The sequence below is a fragment of the Salvelinus fontinalis genome, chromosome 8 (assembly GCF_029448725.1).
Source record: "Salvelinus fontinalis isolate EN_2023a chromosome 8, ASM2944872v1, whole genome shotgun sequence".
Lineage (NCBI taxonomy): Eukaryota > Metazoa > Chordata > Actinopteri > Salmoniformes > Salmonidae > Salvelinus > Salvelinus fontinalis.
In genome coordinates, this window is record NC_074672.1 from 50,698,173 (window position 1) to 50,724,558 (window position 26,386).

The window sequence follows — 26,386 nt, forward strand, 5'->3', positions numbered from 1 at the left end:
AGAAACCAGTGGAGGAGAGATTCAGACACAGAAACCAGTGGAGGAGAGATTCAGACACAGGAACCAGTGGAGGAGAGATTCAGACACTATATTAACAGATATTAACTACAGTACGTCCTGGTGGCCTCCAGCTGGTTTTAGTTCCCCTAGCCAGTAAACAACTAGTCAATGATATTAACTACAGTACGTCCTGGTGGCCTGCAGCTGGTTTTAGTTCCCCTAGCCAGTAAACAACTAGTCAATGATATTAACTACAACTTCTACTCAGATACAGTACAGGAGGAAATGATCATTTTAACAGAGAGTGGGTCTGTCTCTCTGTACATCAGGGGATCACGTACATTCATACCCTCAGGGATAGCATTACATGGGATATGTAATGGGATCACGTACATTCATACCCTCAGGGATAGCATTACATGGGATATGTAATGGGATCACGTACATTCATACCCTCAGGGATAGCATTACATGGGATATGTAATGGGATCACGTACATTCATACCCTCAGGGATAGCATTACATGGGATATGTAATGGGATCACGTACATTCATACCCTCAGGGATAGCATTACATGGGATATGTAATGGGATCACGTACATTCATACCCTCAGGGATAGCATTACATGGGACATGTAATGGGATCACGTACATTCATATCCTCAGGGATAGCAATACATGGGATATGTAATGGGATCACGTACATTCATACCCTCAGGGATAGCATTACATGGGATATGTAATGGGATCACGTACATTTATACCCTCAGGGATAGCATTACATGGGATATGTAATGGGATCACGTACATTTATACCCTAACCCAATCCTAGGATATGTAATGGGATCACGTACATTTTGAGAATCAGAATTTCATTCTTGGCAGCCTTGCGTACTTTCCTCCCGTCCTTCTTGAGAAACTTCTTACAGACAAATACCTTGTTGGTCTGTCTGTCTTTAGCCATACACAGCTCACAGAACTCCTTCCTGCAGACAGGGAGCGGGGAGAGGGAGGGAGGAGAGGGAGAAGAGAGAAGGTAGAGAGTGAAGAGAGAGGGTTGAGAGAGAGGAGAGAGGGTTGAGAGAGAGAACAGAGAGGGTTGAGAGAGAGGAGAGAGAGGGTTGAGAGAGAGAAGAGAGAGGGTTGAGAGAGAGAAGAGAGAGGGTTGAGAGAGAGGAGAGAGAGGGTTGAGAGAGAGAGGAGAGAGGGTTGAGAGAGAGAACAGAGATGGTTGAGAGAGAGAAGAGAGGGTTGAGAAAGAGGAGAGAGAGGGTTGAGAGAGAGAAGAGAGAGGGTTGAGAGAGAGAACAGAGAGCGTTGAGAGAGAGAACAGAGAGGGTTGAGAGAGAGAAGACAGAGGGTTGAGAGAGAGAAGACAGCGAGGGTTGAGAGAGAGAAGACAGAGAGGGTTGAGAGAGAGGAGAGAGAGGGTTGAGAGAGAGAACAGAGATGGTTGAGAGAGAGAAGAGAGAGGGTTGAGAGAGAGAACAGAGAGGGGTGAGAGAGAGAAGAGAGAGTGATAGAGAGAAGAGAGAGGAGAGACAGTGATAGAGCAAAAGGGAAAGGAGGCAGAAGAGAACATAGTCAAGACAGATGCATTTTAAAACAGCACTCCTCAATCTCTGTTAATGCCTAAAAACATTCCCAGCGGACAAAACAGCAAGGTTAGGGCCATATTAGACAGACCGACATGTTTTAAAAAGCTTTACAACAAAACAAGGCCACGAAGAGCGACAGAGCAGACACAGAGAAACATGCATGGCCAAAATGCATTTGTGTCCGCAAAAGCATTCATTCACAACCAGTAATGTTCCGGCCTTTACTGTAGGAAAGACTGAGGACTGCATCTTTAAACGTAACAGAGTGGTTAACAGACTACATAATGAACAGAGGGGTTATTAGACTACATAATGAACAGAGTGGTTATTAGACTACATAATGAACAGAGTGGTTATTAGACTACATAATGAACAGAGTGGTTAACAGACTACATAATGAACAGAGTGGTTAACAGACTACATAATGAACAGAGTGGTTATTAGACTACATAATGAACAGAGTGGTTATTAGACTACATAATGAACAGAGTGGTTAACAGACTACATAATGAACAGAGTGGTTAACAGACTACATAATGAACAGAGTGGTTATTAGACTACATAATGAACAGAGTGGTTATTAGACTACATAATGAACAGAGTGGTTAACAGACTACATAATGAACAGAGTGGTTATTAGACTACATAATGAACAGAGTGGTTATTAGACTACATAATGAACAGAGTGGTTAACAGACTACATAATGAACAGAGTGGTTAACAGACTACATAATGAACAGAGTGGTTATTAGACTACATAATGAACAGAGTGGTTATTAGACTACATAATGAACAGAGTGGTTATTAGACTACATAATGAACAGAGTGGTTAACAGACTACATAATGAACAGAGTGGTTAACAGACTACATAATGAACAGAGTGGTTAACAGACTACATAATGAACAGAGTGGTTATTAGACTACATAATGAACAGAGTGGTTATTAGACTACATAATGAACAGAGTGGTTAACAGACTACATAATGAACAGAGTGGTTATTAGACTACATAATGCACAGAGTGGTTATTAGACTACATAATGAACAGAGTGGTTAACAGACTACATAATGAACAGAGTGGTTAACAGACCTCAGTCATTATCTCCAGCACAATACCAGGGTCTACCTCAGTCATTATCTCCAGCACAATACCAGGGTCTACCTCAGTCATTATCTCCAGCACAATACCAGGGTCTACCTCAGTCATTATCTCAGCACAATACCAGGGTCTACCTCAGTCATTATCTCAGGACAATACCAGGATCTAACTCATTCATTATCTCAGCACAATACCAGGGTCTACCTCAGTCATTATCTCAGCACAATCCCAGGGTCTACCTCAGTCATTATCTCAATACCAGGATCTACCTCAGTCATTATCTCCAGCACAATACCAGGGTCTATCTCAGTCATTATCTCCAGCACAATAACAGGGTCTACCTCAGTCATTATCTCCAGCACAATACCAGGATCTACATCAGTCATTACCTTAGCACAATACTAGGATCTACATCAGTCATTATCTCCAGGACAATACCAGGGTCTACCTCAGTCATTATCTCAGGACAATACTAGGATCTAACTCAGTCATTATCTCAGCACAATACCAGGGTCTACCTCAGTCATTATCTCAGCACAATACCAGGGTCTACCTCAGTCATTATCTCAGCACAATCCCAGTGTCTACCTCAGTCATTATCTCCAGCACAATACCAGGGTATACCTCAGTCATTGTCTCAGCACAATACCAGGGTCTACCTCAGTCATTATCTCAGGACAATACTAGGATCTAACTCAGTCATTATCTCAGCACAATACCAGGGTCTACCTCAGTCATTATCTCAGCACAATACCAGGGTCTACCTCAGTCATTATCTCAGGAAAATACCAGGGTCTATCTCAGTCATTATCTCCAGCACAATACCAGGGTCTACCTCAGTCATTATCTCCAGCACAATACCAGGGTCTACCTCAGTCATTATCTTAGCACAATACTAGGATCTACCTCAGTCATTATCTCCAGCACAATACTAGGATCTACCTCAGTCATTATCTCCAGTACAATACCAGGGTCTACCTCAGTCATTATCTCCAGCACAATACCAGGGTCTACCTCAGTCATTATCTTAGCACAATACTAGGATCTACCTCAGTCATTATCTCCAGCACAATACTAGGATCTACCTCAGTCATTATCTCCAGCACAATACCAGGGTCTACCTCAGTCATTATCTCCAGCACAATACCAGGGTCTACTTCAGTCATTATCTCAATACCAGGATCTACCTCAGTCATTATATCAGCACAATACCAGGGTTTACCTCAGTCATTATCTCATCACAATACCAGGATCTAGCTCAGTCATTATCTCCAGCACAATACCAGAATCTACCTCAGTCATTATCTCCAGCACAATACCAGGATCTACCTCAGTCATTATCTCAGCACAATACCAGGATCTACCTCAGTCATTATCTCAGCACAATACCAGGATCTACCTCAGTCATTATCTCAGCACAATACCAGGGTCTAAATAAGTCAATATCTCCAGCACAATACCAGGGTCTACCTCAGTCATTATCTTAGCACAATCCCAGGGTCTACCTCAGTCATTATCACAGCACAATCACAGGGTCTACTTCAGTCATTATCTCCAGCACAATAACAGGGTCTACCTCAGTCATTTACTCCAGCACAATACCAGGGTCTACCTCAGTCATTATCTCAGGACAATACTAGGATCTAACTCAGTCATTATCTCAGCACAATACCAGGGTCTACCTCAGTCATTATCTCAGCAAAATACCAGGGTCTACCTCAGTCATTATCTCCAGCACAATACCAGGATCTACCTCAGTCATTATCTCAGCACAATACCAGGATCTACCTCAGTCATTATCTCAGCACAATACCAGGGTCTAACTCAGTCATTATCTCCAGCACAATACCAGGGTCTACCTCAGTCATTATCTCCAGCACAAAACCAGGGTCCAACTCAGTCATTATCTCCAGCACAATACCAGGGTCTACCTAAGTCATTATCTCCAGCAGAATACCAGGGTCTAACTCAGTCATTATCTCCAGCACAATACCAGGGTCTAACTCAGCCATTATCTCCAGCACAATACCAGGGTCTAACTCAGTCATTATCTCCAGCACAATACCAGGGTCTACCTCAGTCATTATCTTAGCACAATACCAGGATCTACCTCAGTCATTATCTCCAGCACAATAGCAGGGTCTACCTCAGTCATTATCTCCAGCACAATACCAGGGTCTACCTGAGTCATTATCTCCAGCACAATACCAGGGTCTACCTCAGTCATTATCTCAGCACAATACCAGGGTCTACCTCAGTCATTATCTCAGCAAAATACCAGGGTCTACCTCAGTCATTATCTCCAGCACAATACCAGGATCTACCTCAGTCATTATCTCCAGCACAATACCAGGATCTACCTCAGTCATTATCTCAGCACAATACCAGGGTCTACCTCAGTCATTATCTCAGCACAATACGAGGGTCTACCTCAGTCATTATCTCATCACAATACCAGGGTCTACCTGAGTCATTATCTCCAGCACAATACCAGGGTCTACCTCAGTCATTATCTCAGCACAATACCAGGGTCTACCTCAGTCATTATCTCAGCAAAATACCAGGGTCTACCTCAGTCATTATCTCCAGCACAATACCAGGATCTACCTCAGTCATTATCTCCAGCACAATACCAGGGTCTAACTCAGTCATGATCTCCAGCACAATACCAGGATCTACCGCAGTCATTATCTCAGGACAATACTAGGATCTAACTCAGTCATTATCTCAGCACAATACCAGGGTCTATCTCAGTCATTTTCTCCAGCACAATACCAGAATCTACCTCAGTCATTATCTCCAGCACAATACCAGGGTCTAAGTCAGTCATTATCTCCAGCACAATACCAGGGTCTACCTCAGTCATTATCTCAGCACAATACCAGGGTCTACCTCAGTCATTATCTCCAGCACAATACCAGGGTCTACCTCCGTCATTATCTCAGCACAATACCAGGGTCTACCTCAGTCATTATCTCAGAACAATACTAGGATCTAACTCAGTCATTATCTCAGCACAATACCAGGGTCTACCTCAGTCATTATCTCAGCACAATACCAGGGTCTACCTCAGTCATTATCTCAGCAAAATACCAGGGTCTATCTCAGTCATTATCTCCAGCACAATATCAGGGTCTACCTCAGTCATTATCTCCAGCACAATACCAGGGTCTACCTCAGTCATTATCTTGGCACAATACTAGGATCTACCTCAGTCATTATCTCCAGCACAATACTAGGATCTACCTCAGTCATTATCTCCAGCACAATACCAGGGTCTACCTCAGTCATTATCTCCAGCAAAATACCAGGGTCTACCTCAGTCATTATCTCCAGCACAATACCAGGGTCTACCTCAGTCATTATCTCAATACCAGGATCTACCTCAGTCATTATCTCAGCACAATACCAGGGTTTACCTCAGTCATTATCTCATCACAATACCAGGATCTAGCTCAGTCATTATCTCCAGCACAATACCAGAATCTACCTCAGTCATTATCTCCAGCACAATACCAGGATCTACCTCAGTCATTATCTCAGCACAATACCAGGATCTACCTCAGTCATTATCTCAGCACAATACCAGGATCTACCTCAGTCATTATCTCAGCACAATACCAGGGTCTAAATCAGTCAATATCTCCAGCACAATACCAGGGTCTACCTCAGTCATTATCTTAGCACAATCCCAGGGTCTACCTCAGTCATTATCTCAGCACAATCACAGGGTCTACCTCAGTCATTATCTCCAGCACAATACCAGGGTCTACCTCAGTCATTATCTCCAGCACAATACCAGGGTCTACCTCAGTCATTATCTCAGGACAATACTAGGATCTAACTCAGTCATTATCTCAGCACAATACCAGGGTCTATCTTAGTCATTATCTCCAGCACAATACCAGAATCTACCTCAGTCATTATCTCAAGCACAATACCAGGATCTACCTCAGTCATTATCTCAGCACAATACCAGGATCTACCTCAGTCATTATCTCAGCACAATACCAGGATCTACCTCAGTCAATATCTCAGCACAATACCAGGATCAACCTCAGTCATTATCTCAGCACAATACCAGGGTCTACCTCAGTCATTATCTCCAGCACAAAACCAGGGTCCAAGTCAGTCATTATCTCCAGCACAATACCAGGGTCTACCTAAGTCATTATCTCCAGCACAATACCAGGGTCTAACTCAGTCATTATCTCCAGCACAATACCAGGGTCTACCTCAGTCATTATCTCCGGCACAATACCAGGGTCTACCTCAGTCATTATCTCCAGCACAATACCAGGGTCTAACTCAGTCATTATCTCCAGCACAATACCAGGGTCTAACTCAGTCATTATCTCCAGCACAATACCAGGGTCTAACTCAGTCATTATCTCCAGCACAATACCAAGATCTACCTCAGTCATTATCTCCAGCACAATAGCAGGGTCTACCTCAGTCATTATCTCCAGCACAATACCAGGGTCTACCTCAGTCATTATCTCCAGCACAATACCAGGGTTTACCTCAGTCATTATCTCAGCACAATACCAGGATCTACCTCAGTCATTATCTCAGCACAATACCAGGATCTACCTCAGTCATTATCTCATCACAATACCAGGGTTTACCTCAGTCATTATCTCAGCACAATACCAGAGTCTACCTCAGTCATTATCTAAGCAAAATACCAGGGTCTATCTCAGTCATTATCTCCAGCACAATACCAGGGTCTACCTCAGTCATTATCTCCAGCGCAATACCAAGATCTACCTCAGTCATTATCTTAGCACAATACCAGGGTCTACCTCAGTCATTATCTCCAGCGCAATACCAGGGTCTACCTCAGTCATTATCTCCAGCACAATACCAGGGTCTAACTTCGTCATTATCTCCAGCACAATACCAGGGTCTACCTCAGTCATTATCTCAGTACAATACCAGGATCTACCGCAGTCATTATCTCAGCACAATATCAGGATCTACCTCAGTCATTATCTCAGCACAATACCAGGGTTTACCTCAGTCATTATCTCATCAAAATACCAGGATCTACCTCAGTCATTATCTCAGCACAAGACCAGGGTCTACCTCAGTCATTATCTCAATACCAGGATCTACCTCAGTCATTATCTCAGCACAATACCAGGGTTTACCTCAGTCATTATCTCATCACAATACCAGGATCTACCTCAGTCATTATCTCAGCACAATACCAGGATCTACCTCAGTCATTATCTCCAGCACAATACCAGGATCTACCTCAGTCATTATCTCCAGCACAATACCAGGATCTACCTCAGTCATTATCTCAGCACAATACCAGGATCTACCTCAGTCATTATCTCATCACAATACCAGGGTCTACCTCAGTCATTATCTCCAGCACAATACCAGGATCTACCTCAGTCATTATCTCAGGATAATACCAGGATCTATCTCAGTCATTATCTCAGCACAATACCAGGGTCTACCTCAGTCATTATCTCAGCATAATACCAGGGTCTACCTCAGTCATTATCTCAGCACAATACCAGGATCTACCCCAGTCATTATCTCAGCACAATACCAGGATCTAACGCAGTCATTATCTCAGCACAATACCAGGATCTATCTCAGTCATTATCTCATCACAATCCCAGGGTCTACCTCAGTTATTATCTCCAGCACAATACCAGGGTCTAGCTCAGTCATTATCTCAGCACAATACCAGGGTGTACCTCAGTCATTATCTCAGGACAATACTAGGATCTAACTCATTCATTATCTCAGCACAATACCAGGGTCTACCTCAGTCATTATCTCAGCACAATACCAGGATCTACCGCAGTCATTATCTCCAGCACAATACCAGGGTCTACCTCAGTCATTATCTCAGGACAATACCAGGATCTAACTCAGTCATTATCTCCAGCACAATACCAGGATCTAACTCAGTCATTATCTCAATACCAGGATCTACCTCAGTCATTATCTTGGCACAATACTAGGATCTACCTCAGTCATTATCTCCAGCACAATACTAGGATCTACCTCAGTCATTATCTCCAGCACAATACCAGGGTCTACCTCAGTCATTATCTCCAGCAAAATACCAGGGTCTACCTCAGTCATTATCTCCAGCACAATACCAGGGTCTACCTCAGTCATTATCTCAATACCAGGATCTACCTCAGTCATTATCTCAGCACAATACCAGGGTTTACCTCAGTCATTATCTCATCACAATACCAGGATCTAGCTCAGTCATTATCTCCAGCACAATACCAGAATCTACCTCAGTCATTATCTCCAGCACAATACCAGGATCTACCTCAGTCATTATCTCAGCACAATACCAGGATCTACCTCAGTCATTATCTCAGCACAATACCAGGATCTACCTCAGTCATTATCTCAGCACAATACCAGGGTCTAAATCAGTCAATATCTCCAGCACAATACCAGGGTCTACCTCAGTCATTATCTTAGCACAATCCCAGGGTCTACCTCAGTCATTATCTCAGCACAATCACAGGGTCTACCTCAGTCATTATCTCCAGCACAATACCAGGGTCTACCTCAGTCATTATCTCCAGCACAATACCAGGGTCTACCTCAGTCATTATCTCAGGACAATACTAGGATCTAACTCAGTCATTATCTCAGCACAATACCAGGGTCTATCTTAGTCATTATCTCCAGCACAATACCAGAATCTACCTCAGTCATTATCTCAAGCACAATACCAGGATCTACCTCAGTCATTATCTCAGCACAATACCAGGATCTACCTCAGTCATTATCTCAGCACAATACCAGGATCTACCTCAGTCAATATCTCAGCACAATACCAGGATCTACCTCAGTCATTATCTCAGCACAATACCAGGGTCTACCTCAGTCATTATCTCCAGCACAAAACCAGGGTCCAAGTCAGTCATTATCTCCAGCACAATACCAGGGTCTACCTAAGTCATTATCTCCAGCACAATACCAGGGTCTAACTCAGTCATTATCTCCAGCACAATACCAGGGTCTACCTCAGTCATTATCTCCGGCACAATACCAGGGTCTACCTCAGTCATTATCTCCAGCACAATACCAGGGTCTAACTCAGTCATTATCTCCAGCACAATACCAGGGTCTAACTCAGTCATTATCTCCAGCACAATACCAGGGTCTAACTCAGTCATTATCTCCAGCACAATACCAAGATCTACCTCAGTCATTATCTCCAGCACAATAGCAGGGTCTACCTCAGTCATTATTTCCAGCACAATACCAGGGTCTACCTCAGTCATTATCTCCAGCACAATACCAGGGTTTACCTCAGTCATTATCTCAGCACAATACCAGGATCTACCTCAGTCATTATCTCAGCACAATACCAGGATCTACCTCAGTCATTATCTCATCACAATACCAGGGTTTACCTCAGTCATTATCTCAGCACAATACCAGAGTCTACCTCAGTCATTATCTAAGCAAAATACCAGGGTCTATCTCAGTCATTATCTCCAGCACAATACCAGGGTCTACCTCAGTCATTATCTCCAGCGCAATACCAAGATCTACCTCAGTCATTATCTTAGCACAATACCAGGGTCTACCTCAGTCATTATCTCCAGCGCAATACCAGGGTCTACCTCAGTCATTATCTCCAGCACAATACCAGGGTCTAACTTCGTCATTATCTCCAGCACAATACCAGGGTCTACCTCAGTCATTATCTCAGTACAATACCAGGATCTACCGCAGTCATTATCTCAGCACAATATCAGGATCTACCTCAGTCATTATCTCAGCACAATACCAGGGTTTACCTCAGTCATTATCTCATCAAAATACCAGGATCTACCTCAGTCATTATCTCAGCACAAGACCAGGGTCTACCTCAGTCATTATCTCAATACCAGGATCTACCTCAGTCATTATCTCAGCACAATACCAGGGTTTACCTCAGTCATTATCTCATCACAATACCAGGATCTACCTCAGTCATTATCTCAGCACAATACCAGGATCTACCTCAGTCATTATCTCCAGCACAATACCAGGATCTACCTCAGTCATTATCTCCAGCACAATACCAGGATCTACCTCAGTCATTATCTCAGCACAATACCAGGATCTACCTCAGTCATTATCTCATCACAATACCAGGGTCTACCTCAGTCATTATCTCCAGCACAATACCAGGATCTACCTCAGTCATTATCTCAGGATAATACCAGGATCTATCTCAGTCATTATCTCAGCACAATACCAGGGTCTACCTCAGTCATTATCTCAGCATAATACCAGGGTCTACCTCAGTCATTATCTCAGCACAATACCAGGATCTACCCCAGTCATTATCTCAGCACAATACCAGGATCTAACGCAGTCATTATCTCAGCACAATACCAGGATCTATCTCAGTCATTATCTCATCACAATCCCAGGGTCTACCTCAGTTATTATCTCCAGCACAATACCAGGGTCTAGCTCAGTCATTATCTCAGCACAATACCAGGGTGTACCTCAGTCATTATCTCAGGACAATACTAGGATCTAACTCATTCATTATCTCAGCACAATACCAGGGTCTACCTCAGTCATTATCTCAGCACAATACCAGGATCTACCGCAGTCATTATCTCAGCACAATACCAGGGTCTACCTCAGTCATTATCTCCAGCACAATATCAGGGTCTACCTCAGTCATTATCTCAGGACAATACCAGGATCTAACTCAGTCATTATCTCCAGCACAATACCAGGATCTAACTCAGTCATTATCTCAATACCAGGATCTACCTCAGTCATTATCTCAGCACAATACCAGGGTTTACCTCAGTCATTATCTCAGCACAATACCAGGATCTACCGCAGTCATTATCTCAGCACAATACCAGGGTCTACCTCAGTCATTATCTCCAGCACAATACCAGGGTCTACCTCAGTCATTATCTCAGGACAATACCAGGATCTAACTCAGTCATTATCTCCAGCACAATACCAGGGTCTACCTCAGTCATTATCTCAATACCAGGATCTACCTCAGTCATTATCTCAGCACAATACCAGGGTTTACCTCAGTCATTATCTCAGCACAATACCAGGATCTACCTCAGTCATTATCTCAGCACACTACCAGGGTCTACCTCAGTCATTATCTCCAGCACAATACCAGGGTCTACCTCAGTCATTATCTCCAGCACAATACCATGGTCTACCTCAGTCATTATCTCAATACCAGGATCTACCTCAGTCATTATCTCAGCACAATACCATGGTCTACCTCTATCATTATCTCAGCACAATACCAGGGTCTATCTCAGTCATTATCTTATTTATAGAAACAATTATTACGTTTTTAGAAACAGTGATATTGAAGCACGATGAGTATTCTGGGTGTCGTTCCGGGAGCAGGAAAACACCCTCCCTCTCGTTAGAAACTCACTGCTGGTTTTAAACTGTTTAAATCCCTGTGATGTCACAGGGCAGAATCTGTCCGGACATTTCTTCTTCTCTTGTTAACCGCAGACCATAGAAACGCCCCGTTTTCACACATGTACACTGGTATGGTGCTTGAGACGATGAACATGAAAAGTGGCTTCAACTTTATACACTAGATAGAATACCACACACTTGAATACTATATAGTGAATAGCACACACTTGAATACTATATAGTGAATACCACACACTTGAATACTATATAGTGAATAGCACACACTTGAATACTATATAGTGAATAGCACACACTTGAATACTATATAGTGAATACCACACACTTGAATACTATATAGTGAATAGCACACACTTGAATACTATATAGTGAATACCACACACTTGAATACTATATAGTGAATAGCACACACTTGAATACGATATAGTGAATACCACACACTTGAATACTATATTGTGAATAAAACACACTTGAATACTATATAGTGAATACCACACACTTGAATACTATATCGTGAATACCACACACTTGAATACTATATCGTGAATACCACACACTTGAATACTATATTGTGAATACCACACACTTGAATACTATATCGTGAATACCACACACTTGAATACTATACCGTGAATACCACACACTTGAATACTATATCGTGAATACCACACACTTGAATACTATATCGTGAATACCACACACTTGAATACTATATTGTGAATACCACACACTTGAATACTATATCGTGAATACCACACACTTGAATACTATATCGTGAATACCACACACTTGAATACTATATTGTGAATAAAACACACTTGAATACTATACCGTGAATACCACACACTTGAATACTATATCGTGAATACCACACACTTGAATACTATATCGTGAATACCACACACTTGAATACTATACCGTGAATACCACACACTTGAATACTATATCGTGAATACCACACACTTGAATACTATATCGTGAATACCACACACTTGAATACTATATTGTGAATACCACACACTTGAATACTATATCGTGAATACCACACACTTGAATACTATATTGTGAATAAAACACACTTGAATACTATACCGTGAATACCACACACTTGAATACTATATCGTGAATACCACACACTTGAATACTATATCGTGAATACTACGCACTTGAATACTATATAGTGAATACCACACACTTGATTACTATATCGTGAATACCACACCAAATACTGACAGACGAATAGTAACTTCCATTGCATTAATATTGACAGGAAACGTAGGTGGAAGTTGGGATTCAACTCTGAGACACACAACAGTCATAAACACGACACCAAACACTGACGGACAAATCAACACATATGTTAACGAGAGACTAGGAGAAAACGCGACGTTAGGATTCACCCCTGAGACACACAACAGCCCTAATAAACCACAAACAGAAATCAACCACACAAATGAAAGAGACAGATGCCATCGCCATACTAACGTCATATGATGTTACGAATTAAACCTTGGTTTACAGAATATGACCGTATGATTTCCCCTTTACCTCAGCCTGAATATTACCATGTGGTTTCCCCTTTACCTCAGCCTGAATATGACCATGTGGTTTCCCCTTTACCTCAGCCTGAATATGACCATGTGGTTTCCCCTTTACCTCAGCCTGAATATGACCATGTGGTTTCCCCTTTACCTCAGCCTGAATATGACCATGTGGTTTCCCCTTTACCTCAGCCTGAATATGACCGTGTGGTTTCCCCTTTACCTCAGCCTGAATATGACCATGTGGTTTCCCCTTTACCTCAGCCTGAATATGACCATGTGGTTTCTCCTTTACCTCAGCCTGAATATTACCATGTGGTTTCCCCTTTACCTCAGCCTGAATATGACCATGTGGTTTCCCCTTTACCTCAGCCTGAATATGACCATGTGGTTTCCCCTTTACCTCAGCCTGAATATGACCGTGTGGTTTCCCCTTTACCTCAGCCTGACATCATGACCATGTGGTTTCCCCTTTACCTCAGCCTGAATATGACCATGTGGTTTCTCCTTTACCTCAACCTGAATATTACCATGTGGTTTCCCCTTTACCTCAGCCTGAATATGACCATGTGGTTTCCCCTTTACCTCAGCCTGAATATGACCATGTGGTTTCCCCTTTACCTCAGCCTGAATATGACCATGTGGTTTCCCCTTTACCTCAGCCTGAATATGACCATGTGGTTTCCCCTTTACCTCAGCCTGAATATGACCATGTGGTTTCCCCTTTACCTCAGCCTGAATATGACCATGTGGTTTCCCCTTTACCTCAGCCTGAATATGACCATGTGGTTTCCCCTTTACCTCAGCCTGAATATGACCATGTGGTTTCCCCTTTACCTCAGCCTGAATATGACCATGTGGTTTCCCCTTTACCTCAGCCTGAATATGACCATGTGGTTTCCCCTTTACCTCAGCCTGAATATGACCATGTGGTTTCCCCTTTACCTCAGCCTGAATATGACCATGTGGTTTCCCCTTTACCTCAGCCTGAATATGACCATGTGGTTTCCCCTTTACCTCAGCCTGAATATGACCATGTGGTTTCCCCTTTACCTCAGCCTGACATCATGACCATGTGGTTTCCCCTTTACCTCAGCCTGACATCATGACCATGTGGTTTCCCCTTTACCTCAGCCTGAATATGACCATGTGGTTTCCCCTTTACCTCAGCCTGAATATGACCGTATGATTTCCCCTTTACCTCAGCCTGAATATGACCATGTGGTTTCCCCTTTACCTCAGCCTGAATATGACCATGTGGTTTCCCCTTTACCTCAGCCTGACATCATGACCATGTGGTTTCCCCTTTACCTCAGCCTGAATATGACCATGTGGTTTCCCCTTTACCTCAGCCTGAATATGACCATGTGGTTTCCCCTTTACCTCAGCCTGAATATGACCATGTGGTTTCCCCTTTACCTCAGCCTGACATCATGACCATGTGGTTTCCCCTTTACCTCAGCCTGAATATGACCATGTGGTTTCCCCTTTACCTCAGCCTGAATATGACCATGTGGTTTCCCCTTTACCTCAGCCTGAATATGACCATGTGGTTTCCCCTTTACCTCAGCCTGAATATGACCATGTGGTTTCCCCTTTACCTCAGCCTGAATATGACCATGTGGTTTCCCCTTTACCTCAGCCTGAATATGACCATGTGGTTTCCCCTTTACCTCAGCCTGAATATGACCATGTGGTTTCCCCTTTACCTCAGCCTGAATATGACCATGTGGTTTCCCCTTTACCTCAGCCTGAATATGACCATGTGGTTTCCCCTTTACCTCAGCCTGAATATTACCATGTGGTTTCCCCTTTACCTCAGCCTGAATATGACCATGTGGTTTCCCCTTTACCTCAGCCTGAATATGACCATGTGGTTTCCCCTTTACCTCAGCCTGAATATGACCATGTGGTTTCCCCTTTACCTCAGCCTGAATATGACCATGTGGTTTCCCCTTTACCTCAGCCTGACATCATGACCATGTGGTTTCCCCTTTACCTCAGCCTGACATCATGACCATGTGGTTTCCCCTTTACCTCAGCCTGAATATGACCATGTGGTTTCCCCTTTACCTCAGCCTGAATATGACCATGTGGTTTCCCCTTTACCTCAGCCTGAATATGACCGTATGATTTCCCCTTTACCTCAGCCTGAATATGACCATGTGGTTTCCCCTTTACCTCAGCCTGAATATGACCATGTGGTTTCCCCTTTACCTCAGCCTGAATATGACCATGTGGTTTCCCCTTTACCTCAGCCTGAATATGACCATGTGGTTTCCCCTTTACCTCAGCCTGACATCATGACCATGTGGTTTCCCCTTTACCTCAGCCTGAATATGACCATGTGGTTTCCCCTTTACCTCAGCCTGACATCATGACCATGTGGTTTCCCCTTTACCTCAGCCTGAATATGACCATGTGGTTTCCCCTTTACCTCAGCCTGAATATGACCATGTGGTTTCCCCTTTACCTCAGCCTGAATATGACCATGTGGTTTCCCCTTTACCTCAGCCTGAATATGACCATGTGGTTTCCCCTTTACCTCAGCCTGAATATGACCATGTGGTTTCCCCTTTACCTCAGCCTGAATATGACCATGTGGTTTCCCCTTTACCTCAGCCTGAATATGACCATGTGGTTTCCCCTTTACCTCAGCCTGAATATGACCATGTGGTTTCCCCTTTACCTCAGCCTGAATATGACCATGTGGTTTCCCCTTTACCTCAGCCTGAATATTACCATGTGGTTTCCCCTTTACCTCAGCCTGAATATGACCATGTGGTTTCCCCTTTACCTCAGCCTGAATATGACCATGTGGTTTCCCCTTTACCTCAGCCTGAATATGACCATGTGGTTTCCCCTTTACCTCAGCCTGAATATGACCATGTGGTTTCCCCTTTACCTCAGCCTGAATATGACCGTATGATTTCCCCTTTACCTCAGCCTGAATATGACCATGTGGTTTCCCCTTTACCTCAGCCTGACATCATGACCATGTGGTTTCCCCTTTACCTCAGCCTGACATCATGACCATGTGGTTTCCCCTTTACCTCAGCCTGAATATGACCGTATGATTTCCCCTTTACCTCAGCCTGAATATGACCATGTGGTTTCCCCTTTACCTCAGCCTGAATATGACCATGTGGTTTCCCCTTTACCTCAGCCTGAATATGACCATGTGGTTTCCCCTTTACCTCAGCCTGACATCATGACCATGTGGTTTCCCCTTTACCTCAGCCTGAATATGACCATGTGGTTTCCCCTTTACCTCAGCCTGACATCATGACCATGTGGTTTCCCCTTTACCTCAGCCTGAATATGACCATGTGGTTTCCCCTTTACCTCAGCCTGACATCATGACCATGTGGTTTCCCCTTTACCTCAGCCTGAATATGACCATGTGGTTTCCTCTTTACCTCAGCCTGAATATGACCATGTGGTTTCCCCTTTACCTCAGCCTGAATATGACCGTATGATTTCCCCTTTACCTCAGCCTGAATATGACCATGTGGTTTCCCCTTTACCTCAGCCTGACATCATGACCATGTGGTTTCCCCTTTACCTCAGCCTGACATCATGACCATGTGGTTTCCCCTTTACCTCAGCCTGAATATGACCATGTGGTTTCCCCTTTACCTCAGCCTGACATCATGACCATGTGGTTTCCCCTTTACCTCAGCCTGACATCATGACCATGTGGTTTCCCCTTTACCTCAGCCTGAATATGACCATGTGGTTTCCCCTTTACCTCAGCCTGACATCATGACCATGTGGTTTCCCCTTTACCTCAGCCTGAATATGACCATGTGGTTTCCCCTTTACCTCAGCCTGACATCATGACCATGTGGTTTCCCCTTTACCTCAGCCTGAATATGACCATGTGGTTTCCCCTTTACCTCAGCCTGAATATGACCATGTGGTTTCCCCTTTACCTCAGCCTGAATATTACCATGTGGTTTCCCCTTTACCTCAGCTTGACATCATGACCATGTGGTTTCCCCTTTACCTCAGCCTGAATATGACCATGTGGTTTCCCCTTTACCTCAGCCTGAATATGACCATGTGGTTTCCCCTTTACCTCAGCCTGAATATGACCATGTGGTTTCCCCTTTACCTCAGCCTGACATCATGACCATGTGGTTTCCCCTTTACCTCAGCCTGAATATGACCATGTGGTTTCCCCTTTACCTCAGCCTGAATATGACCATGTGGTTTCCCCTTTACCTCAGCCTGACATCATGACCATGTGGTTTCCCCTTTACCTCAGCCTGACATCATGACCATGTGGTTTCCCCTTTACCTCAGCCTGACATCATGACCATGTGGTTTCCCCTTTACCTCAGCCTGAATATGACCATGTGGTTTCCCCTTTACCTCAGCCTGAATATTACCATGTGGTTTCCCCTTTACCTCAGCCTGAATATGACCATGTGGTTTCCCCTTTACCTCAGCCTGAATATGACCATGTGGTTTCCCCTTTACCTCAGCCTGAATATGACCATGTGGTTTCCCCTTTACCTCAGCCTGACATCATGACCATGTGGTTTCCCCTTTACCTCAGCCTGAATATGACCATGTGGTTTCCCCTTTACCTCAGCCTGAATATCACCGTGTGGTTTCCCCTTTACCTCAGCCTGAATATTACCATGTGGTTTTCTCTTTACCTCAGCCTGAATATGACCATGTGGTTTCCCCTTTACCTCAGCATGAATATGACCATGTGGTTTCCCCTTTACCTCAGCCTGACATCATGACCATGTGGTTTCCCCTTTACCTCAGCCTGACATCATGACCATGTGGTTTCCCCTTTACCTCAGCCTGAATATGACCATGTGGTTTCCCCTTTACCTCAGCCTGAATATGACCATGTGGTTTCCCCTTTACCTCAGCCTGACATCATGACCATGTGGTTTCCCCTTTACCTCAGCCTGAATATGACCATGTGGTTTCCCCTTTACCTCAGCCTGAATATGACCATGTGGTTTCCCCTTTACCTCAGCCTGACATCATGACCATGTGGTTTCCCCTTTACCTCAGCCTGACATCATGACCATGTGGTTCCCCCTTTACCTCAGCCTGAATATGACCATGTGGTTTCCCCTTTACCTCAGCCTGAATATGACCATGTGGTTCCCCCTTTACCTCAGCCTGACATCATGACCATGTGGTTCCCCCTTTACCTCAGCCTGACATCATGACCATGTGGTTTCCCCTTTACCTCAGCCTGAATATGACCATGTGGTTTCCCCTTTACCTCAGCCTGAATATGACCATGTGGTTTCCCCTTTACCTCAGCCTGAATATGACCATGTGGTTTCCCCTTTACCTCAGCCTGACATCATGACCATGTGGTTTCCCCTTTACCTCAGCCTGAATATGACCATGTGGTTTCCCCTTTACCTCAGCCTGAATATCACCGTGTGGTTTCCCCTTTACCTCAGCCTGAATATTACCATGTGGTTTTCTCTTTACCTCAGCCTGAATATGACCATGTGGTTTCCCCTTTACCTCAGCATGAATATGACCATGTGGTTTCCCCTTTACCTCAGCCTGACATCATGACCATGTGGTTTCCCCTTTACCTCAGCCTGACATCATGACCATGTGGTTTCCCCTTTACCTCAGCCTGAATATGACCATGTGGTTTCCCCTTTACCTCAGCCTGAATATGACCATGTGGTTTCCCCTTTACCTCAGCCTGACATCATGACCATGTGGTTTCCCCTTTACCTCAGCCTGAATATGACCATGTGGTTTCCCCTTTACCTCAGCCTGAATATGACCATGTGGTTTCCCCTTTACCTCAGCCTGACATCATGACCATGTGGTTTCCCCTTTACCTCAGCCTGACATCATGACCATGTGGTTCCCCCTTTACCTCAGCCTGAATATGACCATGTGGTTTCCCCTTTACCTCAGCCTGAATATGACCATGTGGTTCCCCCTTTACCTCAGCCTGACATCATGACCATGTGGTTCCCCCTTTACCTCAGCCTGACATCATGACCATGTGGTTTCCCCTTTACCTCAGCCTGAATATGACCATGTGGTTTCCCCTTTACCTCAGCCTGAATATGACCATGTAGTTTCCCCTTTACCTCAGCCTGACATCATGACCATGTGGTTTCCTCTTTACCTCAGCCTGAATATGACCATGTGGTTTCCCCTTTACCTCAGCCTGAATATGACCATGTGGTTTCCCCTTTACCTCAGCCTGACATCATGACCATGTGGTTTCCCCTTTACCTCAGCCTGACATCATGACTATGTGGTTTCCCCTTTACCTCAGCCTGAATATGACCATGTGGTTTCCCCTTTACCTCAGCCTGAATATGACCATGTGGTTTCCCCTTTACCTCAGCCTGACATCATGACCATGTGGTTTCCCCTTTACCTCAGCCTGACATCATGACCATGTGGTTTCCCCTTTACCTCAGCCTGACATCATGACCATGTGGTTTCCCCTTTACCTCGGCCTGACATCATGACCATGTGGTTTCCCCTTTACCTCAGCCTGACATCATGACCATGTGGTTTCCCCTTTACCTCAGCCTGAATATGACCATGTGGTTTCCCCTTTACCTCAGCCTGAATATGACCATGTGGTTTCCCCTTTACCTCAGCCTGAATATGACCATGTGGTTTCCCCTTTACCTCAGCCTGACATCATGACCATGTGGTTTCCCCTTTACCTCAGCCTGACATCATGACCATGTGGTTTCCCCTTTACCTCAGCCTGAATATGACCATGTGGTTTCCCCTTTACCTCAGCCTGAATATGACCATGTGGTTTCCCCTTTACCTCAGCCTGACATCATGACCATGTGGTTTCCCCTTTACCTCAGCCTGAATATGACCATGTGGTTCCCCCTTTACCTCAGCCTGAATATGACCATGTGGTTTCCCCTTTACCTCAGCCTGACATCATGACCATGTGGTTTCCCCTTTACCTCAGCCTGACATCATGACCATGTGGTTTCCCCTTTACCTCAGCCTGAATATGACCATGTGGTTTCCCCTTTACCTCAGCCTGACATCATGACCATGTGGTTTCCCCTTTACCTCAGCCTGACATCATGACCATGTGGTTTCCCCTTTACCTCAGCCTGAATATGACCATGTGGTTTCCCCTTTACCTCAGCCTGACATCATGACCATGTGGTTTCCCCTTTACCTCAGCCTGAATATGACCATGTGGTTTCCCCTTTACCTCAGCCTGACATCATGACCATGTGGTTTCCCCTTTACCTCAGCCTGAATATGACCATGTGGTTTCCCCTTTACCTCAGCCTGACATCATGACCATGTGGTTTCCCCTTTACCTCAGCCTGACATCATGACCATGTGGTTTCCCCTTTACCTCAGCCTGAATATGACCATGTGGTTTCCCCTTTACCTCAGCCTGACATCATGACCATGTGGTTTCCCCTTTACCTCAGCCTGAATATGACCATGTGGTTTCCCCTTTACCTCAGCCTGAATATGACCATGTGGTTTCCCCTTTACCTCAGCCTGACATCATGACCATGTGGTTTCCCCTTTACCTCAGCCTGAATATGACCGTACGGTTTCCCCTTTACCTCAGCCTGAATATGACCATGTGGTTTCCCCTTTACCTCAGCCTGAATATGACCATGTGGTTTCCCCTTTACCTCAGCCTGAATATGACCATGTGGTTTCCCCTTTACCTCAGCCTGAATATGACCATGTGGTTTCCCCTTTACCTCAGCCTGACATCATGACCATGTGGTTTCCCCTTTACCTCAGCCTGAATATGACCATGTGGTTTCCCCTTTACCTCAGCCTGAATATGACCATGTGGTTTCCCCTTTACCTCAGCCTGACATCATGACCATGTGGTTTCCCCTTTACCTCAGCCTGACATCATGACCATGTGGTTTCCCCTTTACCTCAGCCTGACATCATGACCATGTGGTTTCCCCTTTACCTCAGCCTGAATATGACCATGTGGTTTCCCCTTTACCTCAGCCTGAATATTACCATGTGGTTTCCCCTTTACCTCAGCCTGAATATGACCATGTGGTTTCCCCTTTACCTCAGCCTGAATATGACCATGTGGTTTCCCCTTTACCTCAGCCTGAATATGACCATGTGGTTTCCCCTTTACCTCAGCCTGACATCATGACCATGTGGTTTCCCCTTTACCTCAGCCTGAATATGACCATGTGGTTTCCCCTTTACCTCAGCCTGAATATCACCGTGTGGTTTCCCCTTTACCTCAGCCTGAATATTACCATGTGGTTTTCTCTTTACCTCAGCCTGAATATGACCATGTGGTTTCCCCTTTACCTCAGCATGAATATGACCATGTGGTTTCCCCTTTACCTCAGCCTGACATCATGACCATGTGGTTTCCCCTTTACCTCAGCCTGACATCATGACCATGTGGTTTCCCCTTTACCTCAGCCTGAATATGACCATGTGGTTTCCCCTTTACCTCAGCCTGAATATGACCATGTGGTTTCCCCTTTACCTCAGCCTGACATCATGACCATGTGGTTTCCCCTTTACCTCAGCCTGAATATGACCATGTGGTTTCCCCTTTACCTCAGCCTGAATATGACCATGTGGTTTCCCCTTTACCTCAGCCTGACATCATGACCATGTGGTTTCCCCTTTACCTCAGCCTGACATCATGACCATGTGGTTCCCCCTTTACCTCAGCCTGAATATGACCATGTGGTTTCCCCTTTACCTCAGCCTGAATATGACCATGTGGTTCCCCCTTTACCTCAGCCTGACATCATGACCATGTGGTTCCCCCTTTACCTCAGCCTGACATCATGACCATGTGGTTTCCCCTTTACCTCAGCCTGAATATGACCATGTGGTTTCCCCTTTACCTCAGCCTGAATATGACCATGTGGTTTCCCCTTTACCTCAGCCTGAATATGACCATGTGGTTTCCCCTTTACCTCAGCCTGACATCATGACCATGTGGTTTCCCCTTTACCTCAGCCTGAATATGACCATGTGGTTTCCCCTTTACCTCAGCCTGAATATCACCGTGTGGTTTCCCCTTTACCTCAGCCTGAATATTACCATGTGGTTTTCTCTTTACCTCAGCCTGAATATGACCATGTGGTTTCCCCTTTACCTCAGCATGAATATGACCATGTGGTTTCCCCTTTACCTCAGCCTGACATCATGACCATGTGGTTTCCCCTTTACCTCAGCCTGACATCATGACCATGTGGTTTCCCCTTTACCTCAGCCTGAATATGACCATGTGGTTTCCCCTTTACCTCAGCCTGAATATGACCATGTGGTTTCCCCTTTACCTCAGCCTGACATCATGACCATGTGGTTTCCCCTTTACCTCAGCCTGAATATGACCATGTGGTTTCCCCTTTACCTCAGCCTGAATATGACCATGTGGTTTCCCCTTTACCTCAGCCTGACATCATGACCATGTGGTTTCCCCTTTACCTCAGCCTGACATCATGACCATGTGGTTCCCCCTTTACCTCAGCCTGAATATGACCATGTGGTTTCCCCTTTACCTCAGCCTGAATATGACCATGTGGTTCCCCCTTTACCTCAGCCTGACATCATGACCATGTGGTTCCCCCTTTACCTCAGCCTGACATCATGACCATGTGGTTTCCCCTTTACCTCAGCCTGAATATGACCATGTGGTTTCCCCTTTACCTCAGCCTGAATATGACCATGTGGTTTCCCCTTTACCTCAGCCTGACATCATGACCATGTGGTTTCCTCTTTACCTCAGCCTGAATATGACCATGTGGTTTCCCCTTTACCTCAGCCTGAATATGACCATGTGGTTTCCCCTTTACCTCAGCCTGACATCATGACCATGTGGTTTCCCCTTTACCTCAGCCTGACATCATGACTATGTGGTTTCCCCTTTACCTCAGCCTGAATATGACCATGTGGTTTCCCCTTTACCTCAGCCTGAATATGACCATGTGGTTTCCCCTTTACCTCAGCCTGACATCATGACCATGTGGTTTCCCCTTTACCTCAGCCTGACATCATGACCATGTGGTTTCCCCTTTACCTCAGCCTGACATCATGACCATGTGGTTTCCCCTTTACCTCAGCCTGACATCATGACCATGTGGTTTCCCCTTTACCTCAGCCTGACATCATGACCATGTGGTTTCCCCTTTACCTCAGCCTGAATATGACCATGTGGTTTCCCCTTTACCTCAGCCTGAATATGACCATGTGGTTTCCCCTTTACCTCAGCCTGAATATGACCATGTGGTTTCCCCTTTACCTCAGCCTGACATCATGACCATGTGGTTTCCCCTTTACCTCAGCCTGACATCATGACCATGTGGTTTCCCCTTTACCTCAGCCTGAATATGACCATGTGGTTTCCCCTTTACCTCAGCCTGAATATGACCATGTGGTTTCCCCTTTACCTCAGCCTGACATCATGACCATGTGGTTTCCCCTTTACCTCAGCCTGAATATGACCATGTGGTTCCCCCTTTACCTCAGCCTGAATATGACCATGTGGTTTCCCCTTTACCTCAGCCTGACATCATGACCATGTGGTTTCCCCTTTACCTCAGCCTGACATCATGACCATGTGGTTTCCCCTTTACCTCAGCCTGAATATGACCATGTGGTTTCCCCTTTACCTCAGCCTGACATCATGACCATGTGGTTTCCCCTTTACCTCAGCCTGACATCATGACCATGTGGTTTCCCCTTTACCTCAGCCTGAATATGACCATGTGGTTTCCCCTTTACCTCAGCCTGACATCATGACCATGTGGTTTCCCCTTTACCTCAGCCTGAATATGACCATGTGGTTTCCCCTTTACCTCAGCCTGACATCATGACCATGTGGTTTCCCCTTTACCTCAGCCTGAATATGACCATGTGGTTTCCCCTTTACCTCAGCCTGACATCATGACCATGTGGTTTCCCCTTTACCTCAGCCTGACATCATGACCATGTGGTTTCCCCTTTACCTCAGCCTGAATATGACCATGTGGTTTCCCCTTTACCTCAGCCTGACATCATGACCATGTGGTTTCCCCTTTACCTCAGCCTGAATATGACCATGTGGTTTCCCCTTTACCTCAGCCTGACATCATGACCATGTGGTTTCCTCTTTACATCAGCCTGAATATGACCATGTGGTTTCTCCTTTACCTCAGCCTGACATCATGACCATGTGGTTTCCCCTTTACCTCAGCCTGACATCATGACCATGTGGTTTCCCCTTTACCTCAGCCTGACATCATGACCATGTGGTTTCCCCTTTACCTCAGCCTGAATATGACCATGTGGTTTCCCCTTTACCTCAGCCTGACATCATGACCATGTGGTTTCCCCTTTACCTCAGCCTGACATCATGACCATGTGGTTTCCCCTTTACCTCAGCCTGACATCATGACCATGTGGTTTCCCCTTTACCTCAGCCTGACATCATGACCATGTGGTTTCTCCTTTACCTCAGCCTGAATATGACCATGTGGTTTCTCCTTTACCTCAGCCTGAATATGACCATGTGGTTTCCCCTTTACCTCAGCCTGAATATGACCATGTGGTTTCTCCTTTACCTCAGCCTGAATATGACCATGTGGTTTCCCCTTTACCTCAGCCTGACATCATGACCATGTGGTTTCCCCTTTACCTCAGCCTGACATCATGACCATGTGGTTTCCCCTTTACCTCAGCCTGAATATGACCATGTGGTTTCCCCTTTACCTCAGCCTGACATCATGACCATGTGGTTTCCCCTTTACCTCAGCCTGAATATGACCATGTGGTTTCCCCTTTACCTCAGCCTGACATCATGACCATGTGGTTTCTCCTTTACCTCAGCCTGAATATGACCATGTGGTTTCTCCTTTACCTCAGCCTGAATATGACCATGTGGTTTCCCCTTTACCTCAGCCTGAATATGACCATGTGGTTTCTCCTTTACCTCAGCCTGAATATGACCATGTGGTTTCCCCTTTACCTCAGCCTGACATCATGACCATGTGGTTTCCCCTTTACCTCAGCCTGACATCATGACCATGTGGTTTCCCCTTTACCTCAGCCTGAATATGACCATGTGGTTCCCCCTTTACCTCAGCCTGACATCATGACCATGTGGTTTCCCCTTTACCTCAGCCTGAATATGACCATGTGGTTTCCCCTTTACCTCAGCCTGAATATGACCATGTGGTTTCCCGTTTACCTCAGCCTGACATCATGACCATGTGGTTCCCCCTTTACCTCAGCCTGACATCATGACCATGTGGTTTCCCCTTTACCTCAGCATGAATATGACCATGTGGTTTCCCCTTTACCTCAGTCTGACATCATGACCATGTGGTTTCCCCTTTACCTCAGCCTGACATCATGACCATGTGGTTTCCCCTTTACCTCAGCCTGAATATGACCATGTGGTTTCCCCTTTACCTCAGCCTGAATATGACCATGTGGTTTCCCCTTTACCTCAGCCTGACATCATGACCATGTGGTTTCCCCTTTACCTCAGCCTGAATATGACCATGTGGTTTCCCCTTTACCTCAGCCTGAATATGACCATGTGGTTTCCCCTTTACCTCAGCCTGACATCATGACCATGTGGTTTCCCCTTTACCTCAGCCTGAATATGACCATGTGGTTTCCCCTTTACCTCAGCCTGAATATGACCATGTGGTTTCCCCTTTACCTCAGCCTGACATCATGACCATGTGGTTTCCCCTTTACCTCA

The 26,386-nt window shown here is 45.1% G+C and overlaps 1 protein-coding gene across 1 annotated transcript in view; it reads right to left on the reverse strand.

Moving 5' to 3' along the window:
* Window positions 1-687: 687 nt before the first annotated feature.
* The window catches only part of LOC129861389 (caM kinase-like vesicle-associated protein), a 133,834-nt gene continuing 108,135 nt past the window's right edge, over window positions 688-26,386 (reverse strand). The window contains exon 3 of the mRNA XM_055932787.1: window positions 688-987. Coding sequence (XP_055788762.1) covers window positions 819-987 — 169 coding nt within the window. The 3' untranslated portion in view covers window positions 688-818. The remainder of the gene's footprint in view (window positions 988-26,386) is intronic.